Raw genomic sequence first — 20,951 nt, forward strand, 5'->3', positions numbered from 1 at the left:
GCATTAAGTTCCAAGGATTTACATCAGCACAAACCAAAAATAATCCAAATTGATCAAAAAGTCCATTGTGTTGCAAGGTAGTCAGATATATTGAGAGATTTCTAACTTTATAACAATGATCAGTGGCCTGAAGAACTTTATTATATAGCCAGCTACATATATAACTCCTTGGAATATAAGCGAATAATTAATTATTCAGAACCTACCCACTGTAACTAGAGCCTTGACAGGATCTTCAAATAGGCAGGAGTACCATTTAAAACAAGAGGGTCATTGGGCTCTTTACCACATAAGCAATAAGTGTCATTCCAATCCCTTGTCTTGGTTACAACATAAATCCATAACAATACATACAGTTCATGCCTTAGTGTCAGCCCAGTTGTGGAGCCCAATAATAATCTGCTTTAAATGGTAACTACTGTATATGTGGGAACTGTGTTGATACTCTAGTTGCAACAAAGGGTTCAGTATAACTATATGATTAGCCTCAGCTGATATTTCAAGAGGGTGTAATTTGGCGTTAATTGTATACACTTAACTTCTTACATATTCAGGCCACTCTGTCAGGTTTTGGTTATAGAACTGGGTTTCAGGATCAATCCCATCATATTTAAGATTGGTAGTTTAATAATCTCTCTTATCCTTTATCCATAAATTTAGTACACAACATGATTTTTCATAATTTCTGTCTCAATAAGGATTGCTGTTAAAAATCATGCTACAGATTTTATTTTTATACCAATTACTTTTCTTAAGCACCAATAGCCAATACTAATACTCACGGAATAGGATTTAACTGTAGTATTTTTGTGTTCGGTTTATTGGTATCTTTCAATAAACATGGACATGTGTTGCCTTTGCATGTTGACCAGACCAGTTATAGTTGACAAATGAGAGTTAACACATAAGGAGAGATTCAGTATGGTTAAAGAATGTCTTTTTTAGCAGATATCAATATATAACTACACGGAGTATTATTACATTATTATTTCACCAAGTTGCTTGAGAGATTAGACTTCGTTTATCAAGGAAATCTGAAAATGTCAAATAAAAGATATGAATCATCATACAGTACAGTATGTGTAAAGTACATCAAAAAAGTTGTGAACTCTCTCACCCTTCACAAAAGTAGCCTATACACTGTGAATCTTTCTAAAATATTAACCACACTTTAAAGAAAAACTTATCCTTGATTTCCACACACACACAAAAAAGTAAAGTATACTGTATAACTTAACCAGGGGATTTCATATTATCCTTGGCACTGCCTGGCTGTATATGCTGTTCAGTGTACAGTGGTCCCTCGGTTAACGAACACAATTCGTTCCAGAAGGTCGTTTGTTAACCGAAAATTTCGTTAACCGAAACCATTGTTTCAATGGGATTTTGGGTAATTGGTTCCAGCTCACCGAAAATTACATACAAACTAAAAATAAATGCAGTAAAGTACACTTACTTTGAGGTGTGCATGTAGAAGGCTCCTGGTTGATGATGATGATGGGAATTAGAATGGGGGTGGAGGGGAAGGGAGAAGAGAAGGCATTTCACCCATAAAATTTTAGTTCACTTGGTGTAAATCAAGATTATTTTCTTTAAATCAACACTGCACTGCATTATATATTGTCAATATGTAAAATAAACTTCAGAATGACCATAATTGTACTGTAAAAACGTAAAAATAGTTTATGTTCAAGAGAGTCTCAAGCAAGAAGCTTCCTCTACTGAGCAGGAACACACACTGATGCCATTTTGGGTGAGTCAAGTGGCTGTTTGGCATGCTAAAAACTAGTTCCCTGTACTTCAATTATGTTAAATAATTGTTAAAGTGACTAAAAACTTTAATATAAGACTTGGAAAATTATTGAATAGTACAACCTTCTTGATATTTACTCACATGGTAACGAATTTAAGCCCTAAAACCGATTACGTACTGTATTGGCGGACTAATACTACAGCTGGTGAGCAGGCGAAAACATGTTGGGAAAAATTCGTAAGAAATTCATTAACCGAAATTTTTTCGTTAACCGAAGTGAAGAATCTAATGGAAGGTAATTCATTAACCGAAATTTTGTTAACCGAGGCGTTCGTTAACCGAGGGATCACTGTACAATATTTGTTTCTGAACCACTGTGTAGAACCATAGTGTTTTTATGTCAAGATCATCCCTTAGACCACCAGATGTCTCCTTTTCATGTAAGAAGCAGGGGTTTTGTGACATTTTGCAGTTATAAGTTATAAAATTATAAAATCAGAAGCCTGCTAAAGCTCATCACATGTAACCCAAGTTGTAAATAGTAAATCACGGACTACTGTATGTGGAAATGGAAAGTTCTTGTGGCTGAGGATAAGATACTGCCTGCCTTCACCGCAAGTAAGATTTGACTGCTGTCCCATTTTCTATTAAATTTTACGTTCAGAGATAATTTTTTTAATCAGTGCAAGCTTAAGATATTGCTAAATATTAGACTTTTTAACCCAACTCATGTAATATTGAAAGTCTGGGTTTGATACTAGAAAATAGTTGCATATCCATATAAAGTAGAATGATGCCATTGGCCATTATCATAGTAAGTGGCATTGCAACATTGTTTCTAGTAATCTGCAATTGATGCTAGGCATTTTTTATGACTAAATAACAGAGTAGTTTTTCTGTTTATACAAATTTTTTTTTTTCAATGGTAAGTCATCCAAAGTTTTGACTAACCTTCACTTAGCTTGCCTCAAGTTATAGCTGATGCTAGAGAACATGGACTGATTTGGTTTTCCTTTCGAATCTCTTTTGTTTTTATAATCAGCCATTTTCAAACGTTTAATGAAAAACTTTTGCAGGAACGAGCCCGATCTGGAATTTGAGGGATTGTTGAAGCGAAATTCCACATGCGTTGAGTTCTTTCAAGGGACAATGTTTAACTCTGTAGACTTAGAACGTGTCAAGGTACTGAACAATTTTCCTATATACTACTTTTATTTCCCCCCCTCTTTACCCTGCCCCATCTTATTCACCTCCAGTGCTGCTTCGTAAATATGAATCTTTCTTTTTCTTTTTATTATTTTTATTATTATTATCATGTTATTATTATCATTATTATTATTATTACTATTAGTATTACTATTACTATTATAGTTTACAGTAATAATAATAACAATAATGGTATATTTTTTATTATTATTATATTTATCATTATATTCTCTTTATTAATATGAATTCTCTATCATTTCCTAATTATTTCCTAAGCATGACTTCATTTTCTACATCACCTTTTCTTTCACTCTTGACTGATTCGGAGGTAGTGAAGACCTTTATTTTCCTCTTAGCTGGCTTGATTCAGGATCCATTGCACCTATTGGTTTGTTCGAGTCCAATACTCTTATACTCCTCTCGGTCATATGAACGCGGCCACAGTATCTTGTCGCATCGGAATGAGAAAGGTGTGTTTAGGAAAGGTAGACTGTTTTCGACTCTGCCTTTATTACACTAAGACTTATTATGTTGCGTTCAAAACTCCAAGTGAATGATTTTACTAGATGGTCTGCTTGCTAATGTAAATTTTTTTTTTTTGCATAAACAGATCTAAACTGCATATGCATATTGAGGAAAAGTTATGAGCTCGTCTATATGGTCATTCATATTATGTAAACATGGCTGCTTATATGTATTTCATTTGCCTCTTTGTATGGATGTTCATTCTAACTATGAGCTAATTATTTTGATTTTGAGCCTTTGCCTATAATGCTACTAAATCCATACTTATTTTGCAAGAGTCTGAACACTCCACCTTGCTTAAACCCCGCCCACAGTGACTATGGCTTGGGACCCATACTACATGATGCTCCAGCCGTCCGTATGTGCACATGGATTGTCTGTTGACCTTATGCAGGAGCGAAGCATCAGCAAATACCCCAGATGTTTATGCTGGAAACTTTCCACGCAATATCCGTGGAAAGTTAACCAGATATTCCTGCGTTATGAAAGTCCATAAGTTCCCAATAAACCTGTGTTATATCCCAACACACACAGTGTACACTCACCACTTTCATTAATACACTTAGACGCTAGCAGTTGGTGATGCACCTTAAACTTTACAATATCCAAGGGAATCATTGTCACTGCAACCATCAAATGAGTATCATTTTTTTATTTGTTTTTAATATATATTGCCATTAGCTGTTGATCAGTATGTAAAAAACTTAAGTTTTAATAATATGAGTTGAATATTAAATCATATTTTATTAAATACAGTATGCGTTTGAAATACCATTTTCTATCAGATCAAATTTACATTTTTAAAAGGAGTTAGTGATTTTGCAATCATTAGCAATATCAGTACATTTTATAGCAATACATATTGGTTTAACCCTCTCAGCTTGATATATTAATGTTAGGTCACAAGGAGCATCACAGTGCATTATGAAATTTTGAGCCTATATAGTACTGTTTTTTTTTTTCCTCATAACAGAGGAATTACCTTTCTTAAGCAATATTTTTTCTTGCAATATTTGATATTATCCAAAATTTCTGTACAGTATAGTCTGGATTTACGCGGTTTTTGTTTACGCTTTTGGTCATTTATGCGGTGCCTTGCCATAATGAAATGTTTTAATTATGCGGTAAATTTCATCATTTACGCGGAGAACGGCTGGAGAGGTCCAGACTGCCGCGTCATTTTTTACTCACGCGGTTCATTCTTGACCATACGCGGGAAGCGGCGCGGTGAGTGGTGCGCATTAGGCCGCTTTTACGTTATCGCTGATGTCATATGACGTATCGGAGTGTGATTGGGCCACGCATCCTTACCACCCACGCATTCCCTCCGCCGCTAGCTGTGATTGGTCTAATGTAACATGACGTGCCCTGCCACCAGAGGGTAGAAGTCGCTGACCTAGCCGGGCATGTCTCATTGTTCTCAGTCCGCGTATACAGTTCTCTCTTGTGCCCGCTATTCCCCTCACAATGGCTTCCGCGGGACCCCCACCACCCGAGAAAAACCATGAATTACCTGGACCAAGCCATGATAATGTGAAGGAAATCATCGAGTTGGGGAAAAAATTAAGCTCATCCTTGACAACGACCCAGACAAGCATCGGTATGAAGTGTCTAATAACCTTTTGTTGAAAGTTATGGAGCCATATATCCAGATCTATCTCGACAACATCAATGCTAGTCGTCAACGTAGTATTGAGGACTTCCTCGCCCGCAACCCACCACAACCACAGCCAGCCCAAGTCAGTGATAGTGACAGTGAGGATATGGACTTTGAGGGGTTTGTCTGGGAGGCCCTGCAAACCTCTGCGAGTAGTGAAAGTGAAAGTTATTCACCGGAGGGCAACTAATCTGCCCTCTGCCTCAGAACCAGCCGTCATCCACGTGTGCCGACCCAGCTTTTCTACTAACGTAAGTGTTAAAAAACCTAATATTATTGATATTTCTCTTAATTATTAATTGTGTGTGCATACCATCATAAAATTAAGATGTTATTTTTACTACAACGTACGTATTGTGTCGGAGAAAGTGGAGTTTGGGGGTCGGCCCAGTCTCTATTTCAATTAATCCCATATGTTCTGTTATTTCGTTTACGCTTTTCTCGTTTTACGCGGACCTCCACGGGTTCAATTGACCGCGTAAATGCAGACGATACTGTACTATGATAATTTTTTTTTAACATCATTAAGAATTATATAGTAACCCTTGCTATACTGTATGGTGTTACTGTGTCCCAATTGTTGCTGTAATACTGTAGTATAGCTAATTGCATTACTCGTGGACTTTAATCATCTAGACAAAACAGAAGTGCATTCTCAAGCCACAAAATCCATGCACTAGTGGCACTTAAACTTACACAGTGCCTCTGGGAAAATTTAGATAACTGTAGGCCCGCCTGTCTATACAAGTGCAGCACAGTAATTGGCCCTTGCCCTGTTCTCAGTCTTGAAAAAAATAATGATACAGATTAATTAAAAATTTTAATGATCATCTGAAGTTCAGCTGCCATGGTGAAAGTAGATTGGGAATTAGTGGTTGAGTACCCTGTTGCCTCATTGCTGACGAGTGAACCAGTATGCTTAATGATGAGCCTGGGTTCCTAACCTTGGACTCCATTACCTGTTCTAGCTGAAGCTCCACAACCACATGGAAGGTGACAGTAGAGACTGATGATTGTACCCTGACAACATCAGTAATATTACAGGACAGTACTTAAGGCAGCCAAAAACAGCCTCAGGTGATGGAAGTAGATAGCAGACAAGACAGAGTTTGGAGGTGATTAAACTGGGTGAAAAAGATGTTATCATTTAGTTTGTGGCAAACCATTGTCTGTATGGAAGATGTTGTCCTGCTTGTAAGCATTGCACACTTCCTGACAGCTCAGCCCAGAGGCATTTCGGGGGTTTATCTCACAGGTCACTTCATGTGGAACCATACCCTTTAAACATGTCTTCAGTGTGCTAACTCAAGCTGGTTTTTTTAATGCCATTTAAATCACTTAATTATATGAAAAGTTTTTTTAATTGCCCCAAACACAATGTCTGAGAGACATAATCAAAATAAAAGTCACTCGATTTCTTCACCGTGTTAAGATGTTTTAATACCAAAAATAAAATCCTCGTGGCACTTAATATTTCAGCTATTACAACACAAATTAGCGGAGCTTTCCTTGTGCGCGCTTACAGCTGATTAGCCAGGCAAGAAGATGACGGTAGCAATGCGTGTGATGGAGGGTGCGGGAGGGGGTTTTGAGAATTGCAATTAAATGCCAGGTAGCGACATGTCCTAATATTATGTATTTAAGTAATTATTAGATGTTTTAATTGACTGTATGTTGGCCTGGCGAGTTAATGCTAGGCAGTTACATACCTAGGTATAAAGCTAGACGTCGCATTCTGGACTTTATCACAAAACCTTTTTTTTTTTAGAAAAAAAAGGCTTTTTTTCAGTACTGTAAGTTAGAATATAAACTGCTCCTCGTCTGACAGATAATAATTAAGATATCTTCACATTACAGTATAGGGTGATAGTTCTGTAAATAAGAAATTGAGGTGTAATTGTTTGAAAGACAAGATGGCGAAATGGTAAGGAAATATCAATAATAATCCAAATTATAACAGTTGACCCTTGTATACAAAATAGTAAAGACTGAGAGATGAAGATTCACCTGATTGGTGTAATTATTTTACTATCGAGACACAAATATGCAGTACAATTATTGAAAGCTATTACACATTTGTAATGTTGAAATCTGGATTGATTTACTGTCATGATTTCTGTTGGTACAGGGTAATAGCAAGTGACCATTAGCATAATATAAGCACATACTTTTTCTTGATTTCTAGTACTCTGTAACTTCATTCTCTCTATATTCATTGAAAGAATCAGATATGGGATTTCCAATCAGTAACTTCCTTTACTGTACTACTTATTTTTCTTTGACATGATAAATGATAACACTGAGCGACTTCATGAGACACTTGAGAAGTCAGACAAAATCTCAGTATATGTACTATACAGTACTTGTGGATTTTCAGTCTGGATCACATTTGTCACAGAATGTCATCCTGAGTTCTTGTTATTCTTAAGAGTGTATCACTTTGTATCACTCTGAAGTAATGTTGTATACTGTAAGGTAAAGAAACAGTACTCGATTATTGATTTGTAGGTAGATTTTAATTTAAAGGGTCATATCAGAGGCTCATGGTTGACACAGTACTGTTGTAGGAACCTTTGTTGTAAGGATATTTACATTGCATATAGGTCTGTAATTCAGGGTTATGTCAGCTTTAAATCGTAAATTTAATCCCATGCAAAAATTCAGGTGAGTCAGGGAGGTATATAATATATATCCCCAGCTCAACTACATTTTTGCACTTTACAGGCTACAGTATAAAGAACTTTTGTACACACATACATTCAGAATTGGTCCAACTTTGAACCCCTGCTGTGGCCCTTTAAGCATACCTCATTTACTACATGCAAATAAACAATTCAGTCAGACTGAGTGTCTCCAGGCAGGATATTCATACCACCTGACATTAGAAGAGTAATTGTTTTGTTTGTTTTTTTCACTGGATTTTCTGGTGTGCTTGCATTTGTAGTTAAGCAGAGGGGGTTAGGATTTGGTGTCAGTAAAGGAAGAAATGATAACGAATGCACTGAAATACTGAAAGAAATTTTTCTGTATAATATCAATAATAATTAAATATGGTACTCTTTAACTTGCTTTTTATAAAAGTTTCAATTAAACTTGTAATTAATGATATGACGAAAGTAAATCACAATTATTAAAATCTTTATTTCAATAAGTATTTCTGAAATTTAAGCAAAATAATTAATATGCTTTTAAAGATAGGGGCTCAAGATGTATGAAATCTTTGTATTTCTGTTTTTGTGATGGCAATTATTGTTTGGGATGAAGAAGGTTTAAATAATATAATATTTCTAACTTATAATTTTATAACAGTTAAGGAAAATGGTGCTTTAATTACTTTTAATATTATTTTCTCGAGTTTTGTTAATTCTAAGTTTACGTTCATATTTTTTCAGTCAGTCATACTTTAACATCGGTAGAAATGCAGGGATCATTTTGGTTGAGGGTGGGAAGGTTTATACCAATCCAGTTAGCCAACCAGTCAGTCAGCCATCCAGCTAACAGCCACAGTAGTAATAACTATAAAAGCTGACCCCTCCCATTCTAGCAGCAGCTTGAGCTTGTCCCCCCCAACTGCTTATAACCACCAGCACCACCACCGTCACTGCTGCATAGCCTTTTCCTTTCCTCACACTCGCTGTTATACATGCCCCGTAGTGTGCGAGAGCTCAGTACTGTTATTCACCCCTGGGATGTGGGAGTTCAGTATTCTGACCCTTGTTTTGAACAGAAAAGAACCGGACCTGGAATTGGAAGGGCTTTTGAAGCGGCACTCAACAACAGTAAGCTTCTATCAGGGGAGCATAATGAGTGCAGTGGACTTGGCCCGTGTGAAGGTAAATGCCCCCCCCCCTTCCCTCATGTAGCCTGAGAACTGGCTGAGCGGGAGCTGGTGACTGTGTCTTCATGTGTAACATCTAGCTCATGTACTACCAGAGATATACTACTGCTCACTGTATACTAACACAAAACTACAACCTGACCAGTTTCTAGTTCAACATCTCATTCACGTGAGGCTGGTGTCTCCATCCCTTGTTATTCCCCACCTCTGACCAAGTTCGAGATCATTGGACATGATGATGGGTGGTTGGTTTCCAATAAGTGGATGGTGAGGCATGCCTGCCCAGGTTACCTACACATGAACAACTAAGCTAAAAACAACTGCTAATAAGTTATTAACAGCATCTTACTGATGCTGATGATATCAGTAAGATGCAATGGTTTGTTGCAGTGGTAGACTCTGACATGTGTTGGTCTTGGTGCCTGCTAACACTGACCAAAAATGTGCCCTCCCTACCCCCACAGCATCGTCCCTGGGCCCTTGCATGCTGGCCCCTTAGCTGGGGTAGTGTGGCACCTACAGTCGTCAGTTGGGAGGCCCCTGCTCCCTCACAATGCATATCATTATACCAGCACTCTTGCACCACCTCACATGCTGTACTGACACTGGGTCATGCTGCAGAACTTTACAGCCCTCAGTGGAGTAACAGCTATGAAAGATGGCGGAGCTCCTGTACATACTGTGCCCCTCCATTCTTTCTCCTCTTTCTATCCTTCTATAGTTGTGCCCAGATTGTAATTGGGCAGTGGACTCCCAGCTTGACTTGCAAGTGAACATGACCAACCGTGGCGTGCCTTTTTCTACCTTTTCTCATTTCTCATTTATTTTCTTCTCATTGTGTTTGTAAATATTTTTTGTATATTATTTTGTTTAAACTTTTGTATGCAGAAAGCCGCCGGATCTGGAGCTAGAAGGATTATTTAAGCGACACTTCACTACTGTAGAGTTCTTCCAAGGATCCATAATGAGTCCCATAGACCTACAACGTGTCAAGGTGAGTACCCAAATAAATAGGCGTGATCAGGGCGTTGCCACCACCTGCACACCCATATCAGCAACCCAGTCCACAGCCACACTTATGGTCACTACGCCTACACCATGTCACGCTCACACTGTATATATATAAATTAACTCATAATGGTTAATTTTACCTAATCTAAAAATAACTTTCAACTTGAATATTATAAATGCAGATTTATGGAGAATTGTAATTTAATTATTTATAATTAAATAAAATACTGTCAATTGAATACTATCAGTGATATGCAACAACATAACACTTTCCAAATGATTATGAGTATGATTTGGATATCTAGGGCACAGCATATAGTAGTTACCAGCAAACTGGCATCAACACATTTAATTACTGTAGACATAACACAATACAATATACTGTACAGCAAGATATATGTTATTACTGTACATGTAGCAAATTATTATGCTTACACCTTATGTTACTGTAGTCCACATCATGTTCATAAGTACTCAAATTGCACAGATTAATATACTGTATGCCATAGATCTATTTTATTACATTTAGCAACTTAATATGCTTACACCTTATGTTACTGTAGTTCACATCATTTTATCCAGTACAGTACTGTACTCATAGTGCACATATTATATATCACACACTATCTCATAATCCTTAGATAGTATTGTACAGCACATACTGTAGCAGATCTAATGGCACAGTTAATTTACACTACATTCATGTACTGTACTGAAAATATTTTACATGTTTTGAGAAAGAGAAAAGTAACAGAGACGTGACCGATCGCCCAAGCGGCTAACGAGCCGATCAGCGGTGAAGAGGATAAAAGTAAAAATAAAGTAAAGAAGCTATTCTTTCATAGTCAACATCAGGTATTATCCAACCTCTGAAGTCATCTTAAGATACACTACTGTAACTATGTTTGCTCACTTGTTCACATTAAATCCTTTCCAAGTGCATTAAGGCTTGTGACACTTTCTTAAATGTTATTGTTTTGATTTGGAGAAGCTTAAAGTGATAATAACTTCCTTATGGTAATTCTCCTATGTTTGTGTGGTTCACCCTCTTTGAACACATCTCTTAACTGTTTAAGTCTCATAACTAACTTACCTATCTGCTAAATTTGCCAATACAGTATTGAACTGTATACAATACATATTACCATATATTGGAATAGATATGTTTTAAGAAGACAATGAATTGAACTTTTTGCTTTGAATTTTAAAAAACTACATACATTACATTATTATGCTTAAATAAATAAATGGTTCCTACTTGATTACTATGCCAGAAGTATTTATCTCATTTTAACTGTAATACTTTTTAACACAATTCAGTGGTCCCTCGGTTAACGAACGGTTCGATTAACGAAATTTCGGTTAACGAATTACCTCCCATAAGGATCTTCAATTCGGTTAACGAACAAAACTTTGATTAACAAAATCCTTACGACAAACACGTTTTGTTGTGAGCATCAGCTGATCGTCTAGTCCGCCAATACAGTAATCTGTTCTATGTTTACATTCGTTTCCAGTGGAGTAAATATCAAGAAGGTTGTGTTCTTGAATATTTGTGCATTTTTTATATTAAAATTATCGGTCATTCTAAACTTTAGCCATCCAAGCTCTGTCTACATAAAGCTTTTCAACTAATATTTTGGCTCGATATATGTAACTTTATTCATTTATTGGAACTCATTTCATGCACACACTGTCCTAAGGGCAAAGCTGTACTGTACATGTAATCAAAATAATGTACAAAATGATTACTAAAATTTTTGTTTAGTACAAACTATGGCATGTTTACATTCAAATTTATCACTATAAGAATTCCAGCAATGTAAATTATATTCTCCCCTGTCACTTCTATGACATTTTATACACAAAAAACAAAAACTCAATCTAAAGGGCATAAATAAAACAATAAATACTTCACTAGACCTTGCCAACTGTCATGTCATCACTGTCCCCTCCCCCTTCCCCCTCTCCCAGCCAGGGTTTGGTGATTATACAGTGGGCTTGAAGTTTTTATCTTATATGATATCACAGACTAAAGTTAGGAGAATATAATTTGCATTCCTGGAATCCTTGCAAGACAGTGAATAATTTGAATATAAGCGTCATATATTTTGCACAAGAGATAAAAATTTTAGTACATTAGTGTAGTACATTTTAATAATATACAGTTTTTCAATTGTATTTTTAGGTAGATATACCCCGTACATAAATTTCTTCATTTATATATATATCTTGATGTTATATATATATATATATATATATATATATATATATATATATATATATATATATATATATATATATATATATATATATATATATATATATATATATATATATACAGTGGTCCCTCGGTTAACGAGCACAATCCGTTCCAGCAGGTTCCTCGTAACCGAAAATCTCGTTAACCGAAACAATTGTTTCAATGGGTTTTTGGGTAATTGGTTCCAGCTCACCGAAAATTGCCTAAATTCAACAAAAAAGGTAGAAAAGTTCACTTACTTTGAGGTGTGTATGTAGAAGGCTCCTGGATGATGATGATGATGTGAATTTGAAGTGGGAGGTGGAGGAGGAGAAGGGAAAAGAGAAGGAAGTGGAGGTGGAGGAGAAGCATTTTACTGCTTCTTGGAAGGTGAGTCACCTTCCATGAAAATGTCAGGAACCTCTGGACTGAGAGATTATCCACCATGAACATCCGCTCTCCTTCTTGAAGTGGAAGGCTGAGGGATAGCATCTTGTTCCCTCTGCCTTTTACTGAAGAAAGTGTCAATTGTGGTCTGTGGGGCATCTGTCCTCCTCACCATTAACTTATGTTTAAAGAAGGAGACCACTGAGTCCTCAACATGACACAAAGTTAGTTCAGTTTCTTCCACTTCTGGGTGCTTTGAAGCCAGTTCCCTGAAGTTCTCCCAGTGGTAAATCACATCTTTCAACTGTTTAGCTGACATATGGTCATCACTTTCAATTTCCTCCTCACCACTGTCAGCCTCTACCTGTAACATCTCATCCAGTTGCTTCAAGTCATCAGGAGTAAGTTCCTCCTCATGAGACATCACAAGCTCTTCCACATCCTCCTCCTCCATTTCAAGGCCCAATGACTGACCAATGGACACAATCTCCTGGTCCAACTCTGTTTCTTCCTCAAATCCCTCAAAATCATGGACTACTGATGGCCACAGTGCTTTCCATGAAGAATTGAGGGATCTAGTGGAGACTTCTTGCCATGATGACACAATCAATTTTACAGCCTCCAGGATGTTGAATTGTGTCTTCCAGAAATGTTTCAGTGTTAGTTCAGGATCATTGGAAGTTGCCTGATGACACCTCCTAAACATTTTCTTCATGTACAACTTCTTGAAGTTGCTGATCACATTCTGGTCCATTGGCTGTATGATTGATGTAGTGTTTGGAGGCAAAAACAACATTTTCACAAAGTCAAATTGATACTCCAAATTTCTGGCACGGTCAGGGTCATGACCAGGAGCATTATCCATGAGGAGAAGAGCCTTTAAAGGGAGTTTATTGGTGGTTAGGTAGCTCTTGACAGAAGGGCAAAACACATCAACAGCCCATTCATTAAAGAGCTGTTTTGTCACCCATGCCTTACGGTTGGACTTCCAATAAACTCCAAGCTTTGTTCTTACCACTTTCTGTTGCTTGAACACCCTGGGGTTTTCAGAGTGGTAGACAAGCATAGGCTTCAGTCAGAAATCCCCTGAAGCATTGGCACCAAGCAATAGAGTGAGACGGTCTTTCATGGGTTTATGCCCAGGTAAAGAGGCTTCATCTCTGGTTATGAATGTTCTTTTGGGCATCTTTTTCCAGAACAGCCCAGTTTCGTCGACATTGAACACTTGCTGTGGAAGATAATTTTCTTCTTCCATCAGTTTTTTAAATTCATCTAAAAACTTTGCTGCCCCTTCCTTATCAGCACTAGCAGCCTCACCATGCCTAACAACACTGAAAATGTCACTTCTTTTCTTAAATTTTTTGAACCAGCCTTTGCTGGCCCAAAAATCTTCAAATTCTGTGCCTGAAGAACCAGGTTGATCTGTCTTTAAATGTTCGTAAATCTCCCTGGCTCTTTCACAAATGAATTCAGTAGAAACTGAATCACCTTTCATCTGTTTTTCCCTAATCCAGATGATAAGTAACCTCTCAGTTTCTGCAATTAGGGATCTACTTTTAAACACTCTTGTAGATTTGTCTCTCACTTTCACTTCTTTAAATTTGTCTTTCTGTGCAAGAATTGTCGACACAGTTGATGTCGACATGCCATATTCTTTGCATAGCGCATTTGTTCTAATGCCTTGTTCATGTTTTTTTTATGATTTCCTGCTTGGTTTGGATTGAAATCGCTTTTCTTGATCTCTTAGGCCCCATGCTGGATTCAAACAATGTCAACACGTGCTTTTCAAAGTCAAACTTGTTGTAAATAAAGAGTATTTTCTTTAAAATAACACTGCACTGCGCTATATATTAACAATATGTAAAATAAATTTCAAAATGACCGATAATTTGCTTGGAAACACAGAAAAAAAGCGTTTAGTTGAAGAGAGTCTCAAGCAAGACTAACGCCTGTTTCCTGTGTTAAGAGGCTGGATGCCGTGCATTAAACTAGTCACTTTACATTCAATTATGTTCAATAATTGTTAAAATGACTAAAAAATTTAATATTAAACTTTTACAATTATTGAATAGTATAAACTTCTTGATATATACTAAAATAGTAAGGATTTAAGCCCTAGAACCGATTAATGTATTGGCGGACTAATACTACAGCTGGTTGACCGCCCAGTGCAAGCCAAAACTTGTTGAGGTCGGCTTGTAAGAAACTCGTTAACAGAGGGGTTGCTCGTTAACCGAAGTTAAGAATCTTATGGGAGGTAACTCGTTAACCGAGGCGCTCGTTAACCGAGGGACCACTGTGTGTGTGTGTGTGTGTGTGTATATATATTTATATATATATATAATATATATATATATATATATATATATATATATATATATATATATATATATATATATATATATATATATATATATATATATATATATATATATATATATATATCCCATTGAAATAATGGATTCGGTTAATGAAATTTTCAGTTACGAACGACTCTGTGGAACGAATTGTGTTCGTTAACCGAGGGACCACTGTATTGTTAATGGATTTTTTAAGCAGTATATACTTGGGTAAATAACATTCAGTTGGGCTTATAATACACAAAATTATGATGAATAAGTCCTGAACCATTCAAGGGACTTTCAGTCACTAATAGAATTCAGACTTTTTTGACATATGTTCTTTTTATATTCGGCCAACAAATGTTGATGTGTACTGTACTTGGAAGGATTTAACACCAGAAAATTATACAGACTGAAACAACGCTTAACTGTTATTATGTTGGATAAACTTAAACGTAAAACATAGAACAATACTTTTTCATACTTGAAATGTACAGTACAGTATATTCAGCAATTAGAAGTGTTTATCAGAGGAAATTGAAACATATAATGTTTTCACCAAAGATATGTAATAGAACAAGAAACAATAATTATATGGAGTATATTAGGTTACAATTTGGTGAACACACAGTACAGTATCTATTAAAGTAAAATCTCGTTAATTTGCAATTACTGGGGACCAGCTGTCTTGTCCAATGTTTATGTACTGTAATGATAATAGCCCTTTCTTAAGATAGTTGTCACAGAAGCCTTGATGTTAATGTTATACTGTTATGCTTCAACAAATAAGGTTATGAGGTTAGTAATTACTAGTATCAACCATCTATGATATTGTGAATACGCATGTAAACTGTAAAGAATTATCATCTTTTAAATGAAATTTATGAGCAAACTACAATAGTGTACAGTATACTTGGTTTACATAATACCTGTACAGTAGAGGAAATAAATATTTTTCATGTCATGCATTTCTTCAACTTCAATTTTAAAGCATATCTGAAGTTCTTGTTGGCAGGATTAACAAAGGTCCGTTGTAAATTTTTAAAATGTTTAAGTTCATTTAATTAATATAACGAGGTTTTACTGTATTACGAACCCAACACCAATTTACAACTTGTGTACAGTAACAAGATTTTACTGCATTTTAAACTCAACAATTTATAATACAGTACAGGGTTAGTTGCTTTAACAGATTTTTACAGCATTATCAACTCACAACTCTGTAACAGATGTAATCACATAGATATTTGGCATTATCATCAATACCCGGATATTACATTATACAGTATTATATAACCTATTCAGAATTCTTAGATAACATGGCATAATTACCATAGATATCATGACATCTGTATTTCAGTGTTGTCCTATGTCATTAAAATTTTTCTTCTATAATTTGTTTCAATAATTACAGCAAAATACTGTGTGTTCATGACTAGGATGTACAGTACCATAAGACATGACACAAATTATGATAAACTAGAACACAATACTACAACCTAGAAGACAGATTAATGAACATTCTTGTATGCAAGTGATGTAAATGTTCAGTATGTGTATGAATTTACAATAGTATGCATATCCAACATTGTAGAGAACATTTAATCATAAATTCTATCTATGTATATCATGTCCTCTCTTTCTCTCTATGAGTGCAGAGGAACACATGGAGTGTTCCTCAAAGATTTGATAGAGAAGAACACAAAGAAGATCTTCCTTGGACATTCAGTGGGGATGATCATATACTGTACAGTACAATATACAGTAGTTTGTTCCTTGAACATTCACTAGAAAGGAAAACATACAAGATGTTCTTCAAACATTGCAGCTACCAACCCTATGTATTCTTTCAACCATTAGAGACTTAGCATTAGTGCATAAGGCATTTCCCTAAAATATCCATAGTACAGTACATGTACTGTACAAGGATTAAAGACAGAGATCATGGACTGTAGAGTATACCTTTCCTTACTTATTATGTGATAATACATTTGAGTTTATAATATAGAAGATGCATAGGACTGTCTTGGAGAGACAGCAATGTCAATAGCAGAGGTTATGTTTGGAAAGATAGAGGATGAAATGGAGCAGAGGAAAATAGCCAATGAAGAAGATTTGAAATGGAATTTATGGATTTGAATTCAGGCCTTTGCAATTATGTAGTGTTAGTAGTTGGGAGGTAAAATTAAATAATAAAGGTGTTCATGTGGTGAATACCCAATATCCCTGTACAGTACTGCCAAAAATATGTGATGTGTTGATAAATACATTACTTTGAGATGTATAGGCTCTGTGACCTGTACTGTATGTCAAATGATTAATGGGAAAAATTTCAAAGGAAGGAGACAAAAGAGAAGAGAGTAAATTGAAGATATCCAATCCAGTATTCTGAATAAAAAAGTTAGAGGAGTACTTAAGGGTAGATACTGAGAAGGTGTGATGGTAGTAGAAGTACAGACAATTTAGATAGAGCACTTAAAGGCTTTCTGCTGTGGCCATCCTTCTCTTGGGTAGTTGCTAAATGAAGTGAGGCATGAACGATATACATAGATAGGGAATTAAATTTGCAGTTTGAACTTTAAATTGCTGATTTTCTTTCTTAATTGTTGTAGTGTACTTAATGAAATTCCATCATTATCATTTTCAGCTTTTGAAAATGCAGTACTGCTATGATGAGTTCATTCACCCCTCTGTTACTATATTACAGTATATCAGTGACCGATAGTTTGTAATTTAGCCCGTCATACTCCAATCTCATCCTTAACAATTGCCCACTCTTTTCCATTGAATTTGACCTTATTTCCTCCATTGTCTTCAATAAGCAACTGTATGATTGAGGTACAGGTACTTTATGTGTGTGTTTTATATATAGTGCACTTGTACTCCACACACACTGTCAACTGTATTGCATTTTGTATTAATTAATTTCTAGATGAGTACGAGCAACAGTACATTGCAGTAGAATTCATAGATATTAGGACATACCGTAGTTGACATTATAGTCTACATCTTCTGATATTTGACCACATGCTACATTTATATTTCATTGTTGTCAAGGGTGAATGAGTTTAGGTTTAATCTGTCTCACATACCGGGGTAAACTATTGTAATACAAGTGCAATATGTCAGTTAGTTACTACTGTTACTGTACAACAAATTACAACTTGTATATCATTGATGGTATGATAAAAACATAAATTATCTTGGTAGCTCTGGGGAACATCATGTTATGAGATCAAACATATATTACCCCCCAAAACTGTGTACCGTAAATAAATTTATTTTAATGGTATTTTGGGTTACTGTCATATTAATAAATACTCTACCTCTGAATAACTAACAGTGACTATAATGCTTTTGTAATAAGGTGATCTTTATCAGTGTGTGGTGTGACCTGGTTAGCCGTCAGTATTTGGCTGGACACTGGTGACATATGGGTAGTAGCAGGTACAGTTTGGTGACAGTGCTCTTATTGGGGGGTCACAGAAACATGTCTTTAAATGGCACCAGTGAGATCATGATTTACATTGGCTGAGAACTGTTTACTTGGCATGAATGGATCTGTTTTTGATGTTAAATAAGCCATCGCTCTCTAACATCTGTCATTGTCACTAGCGCTACTGACAGGAAGTTGCCATAAATAAGCTTAATGTTTTACTTAAAACGATGTCTGTACGTTCTTATTTTATGTGTAGTACGCTTATGGAATTTTGTGTTTTAATACAAATTTTGTAAAGAACAAAGATTCTCTCTTGATATTAACTACTGTACTACTCAAGAATGTTATAATATTATTGACTCTAATAAGTAATTTACATATAAATGATAGATTTTTTTGTTGTTGTCATTTCTTAAAGTTCCGCCTTCCAGGTAAACTGTGCCGTCATTCTCTCCATGTACCATAGCTAAAGATAGTTCTTTGCCTGTGCGTATGATGTTCTCTACTGGTGATCCAAAACAAGCATAATTGGTGTATGGACCCTACAAAAAAAAATCTTTAATTTGTCCTGGTCACTAATCTTGTGTCTGCCATCACCTGCCATCACGACAAGGCCAAGGAGAATTTTGTGGGAACCCTTGAGCCAGTAACTCAACCCTCCCGATGTCTTTTCCTTCATCTTCTTCATTTTCCACCTCATACAGTACCTCCTCTGGGGCTCCTTAGAACACTGTTTTGCCCTTATACCACTATCATTCTCATCACTCTTACTGCACATCGCTTGCATTTCACATCCCTCTCACTCCACATCACTCTCACTACATCACTCTGTGTCACTCACTTCATGTCACTCACTTCATGTCCCTCTCATTTCACATCATTCTCACTTCACATCACTCTCACTCCACTCTCACTTCATGACCCTCTCATTCTACATTTCGCTCACTTTCATTTCTCATCAAGAGCGTTCTTCAAAGACATCTATATTATCAATACCATAGGTTTGATTTTTCCGTGATTATTTTGGAACACTTACTTATATCATATGACTAATTTACTTGATTATTTGTTTTCCGTGAATATCAATGTTTGTGTTCAAGTCTTTATGTTGTTATATTTTTGCTTTGTATGAATTGGTTTTCAACTTAAGATAATATACTGTACATTGTACCAAAGCTCACTTTATTTACTGTTGAAAATATGTACTGAGAATTCCTGTGATATATGTTACTGAGTCTCCCCCTTGTTTAAGTCCTTCGTTGTACAGTACTTGCTAATTCTTCATTATCATGTGAAATCGTTGAATCAGATTTTCCCAAAGTATTTTTCATATTAGTTCTTTTATTGAAGATTGATCTCTTTGCTTTGCTATGAATGATAATCTTTTTTATCATCCAAGAAATATTGTACTTTAACAGAATATGAGATAAATTGAGCTTTGATTAATATTCTTTATTTAGTTTACCTTGACATGCACTGCTTTCAGTTTTTATTTTATGCTTTAGTTTATGTATTGCTTCATGTGGAGTCATATGTGTGTTTGGGATATTTGCAGGGAAGAGAGATTGATATAGGTACTTACCATGGTATTATCCTTTAAGTTTACTGTATCTTGAGTAAATGAAAAATTATAAGATCACTGTTTTGATCATTGGGGATATTTCTTCTAAATTTGTTATCATGAATAATATAAAAGGTTTCTACATAGGCAATTGGGTTTTGACTGGACGACAGATCAATTGATGAGTTGAGACATTTTTAATGCAAAGGCTGCATGCAGGCCTTTGCTAATTGTTTTTATCTTTAATCACTAAAAATAATGTATTAAGGGTTATCACTAACCATGCATCAATCATAGCTGTGGCCTGTGGTAATAGCAAAGTATGATCTAAGAGCAGTGTCTAGACAACAGAGTGAGAACATGCTGTATTCCTATTGTAAACATTAGCTGTAAAATTTATTGAAAATTATTTCAGCATAAACATTTGCCATTACTACATTGTTTTTAATTTTTTGGGGCATTTGCTGTACATTACAATGCAAAACAATAAATCCATTCATTGATTAAATAGAAAATATTAAATGTAACTGATGGTAAAGAAACTAAGTACAGTAATAATGAGCCTGAATCGTATTTTGCCCTTTGGTTGCAAAGATATTCGGCACTCACCAAGTACTGTACTGTAGTGTACTTGATGTTTTCATACTGGCCTCATTACAGCATGATATAATACTGCAGCCACTATCCTCAGGGATATCATCCTATGTCTGCTGCACCCTTCCCAACATGCCGACCACATATAAAAAGATAATTCAAAGCATGAATTACTTTGGAACTGTTCATGGAGTCATTTATGCAGATAATAATGTCACACTGTTGAATTTAGCTTCATATTACTCAATTTAATTCTTTTTTTTTTTCAAAATTAATTTGTATAGCTAGATACAATAAAAGATAACTATTTAAGGGGATGAGTTAGATGTGATTTTTAAAGTTTAATTTTGTCTTGGACTATTTATATCATTGTCAGTTATTATTTCTTAATGATAA

General features: G+C 35.7%; 1 protein-coding gene across 34 annotated transcripts in view; it reads left to right on the forward strand.

The window, feature by feature from the left end:
• Positions 1-20,951, forward strand: part of LOC121857774 (calcium-activated potassium channel slowpoke-like) — a 205,714-nt gene that overhangs the window by 68,545 nt on the left and 116,218 nt on the right. For 23 of the 34 annotated variants that reach the window (XM_042353927.1, XM_042353937.1, XM_042353960.1 and 20 more), the window contains exon 7: positions 9,868-9,973. In XM_042353927.1, coding sequence (XP_042209861.1) covers positions 9,868-9,973 — 106 coding nt within the window. Of the gene's footprint in view, positions 1-2,829; positions 2,936-8,868; positions 8,975-9,867; positions 9,974-20,951 lie in introns of those variants that run through there. The other 11 variants (XM_042353932.1, XM_042353933.1, XM_042353939.1 and 8 more) reach the window with 3 other exon arrangements.

Source organism: Homarus americanus, unplaced genomic scaffold (assembly GCF_018991925.1).
Source record: "Homarus americanus isolate GMGI-L3 unplaced genomic scaffold, GMGI_Hamer_2.0 scaffold16712, whole genome shotgun sequence".
Taxonomy (NCBI): domain Eukaryota; kingdom Metazoa; phylum Arthropoda; class Malacostraca; order Decapoda; family Nephropidae; genus Homarus; species Homarus americanus.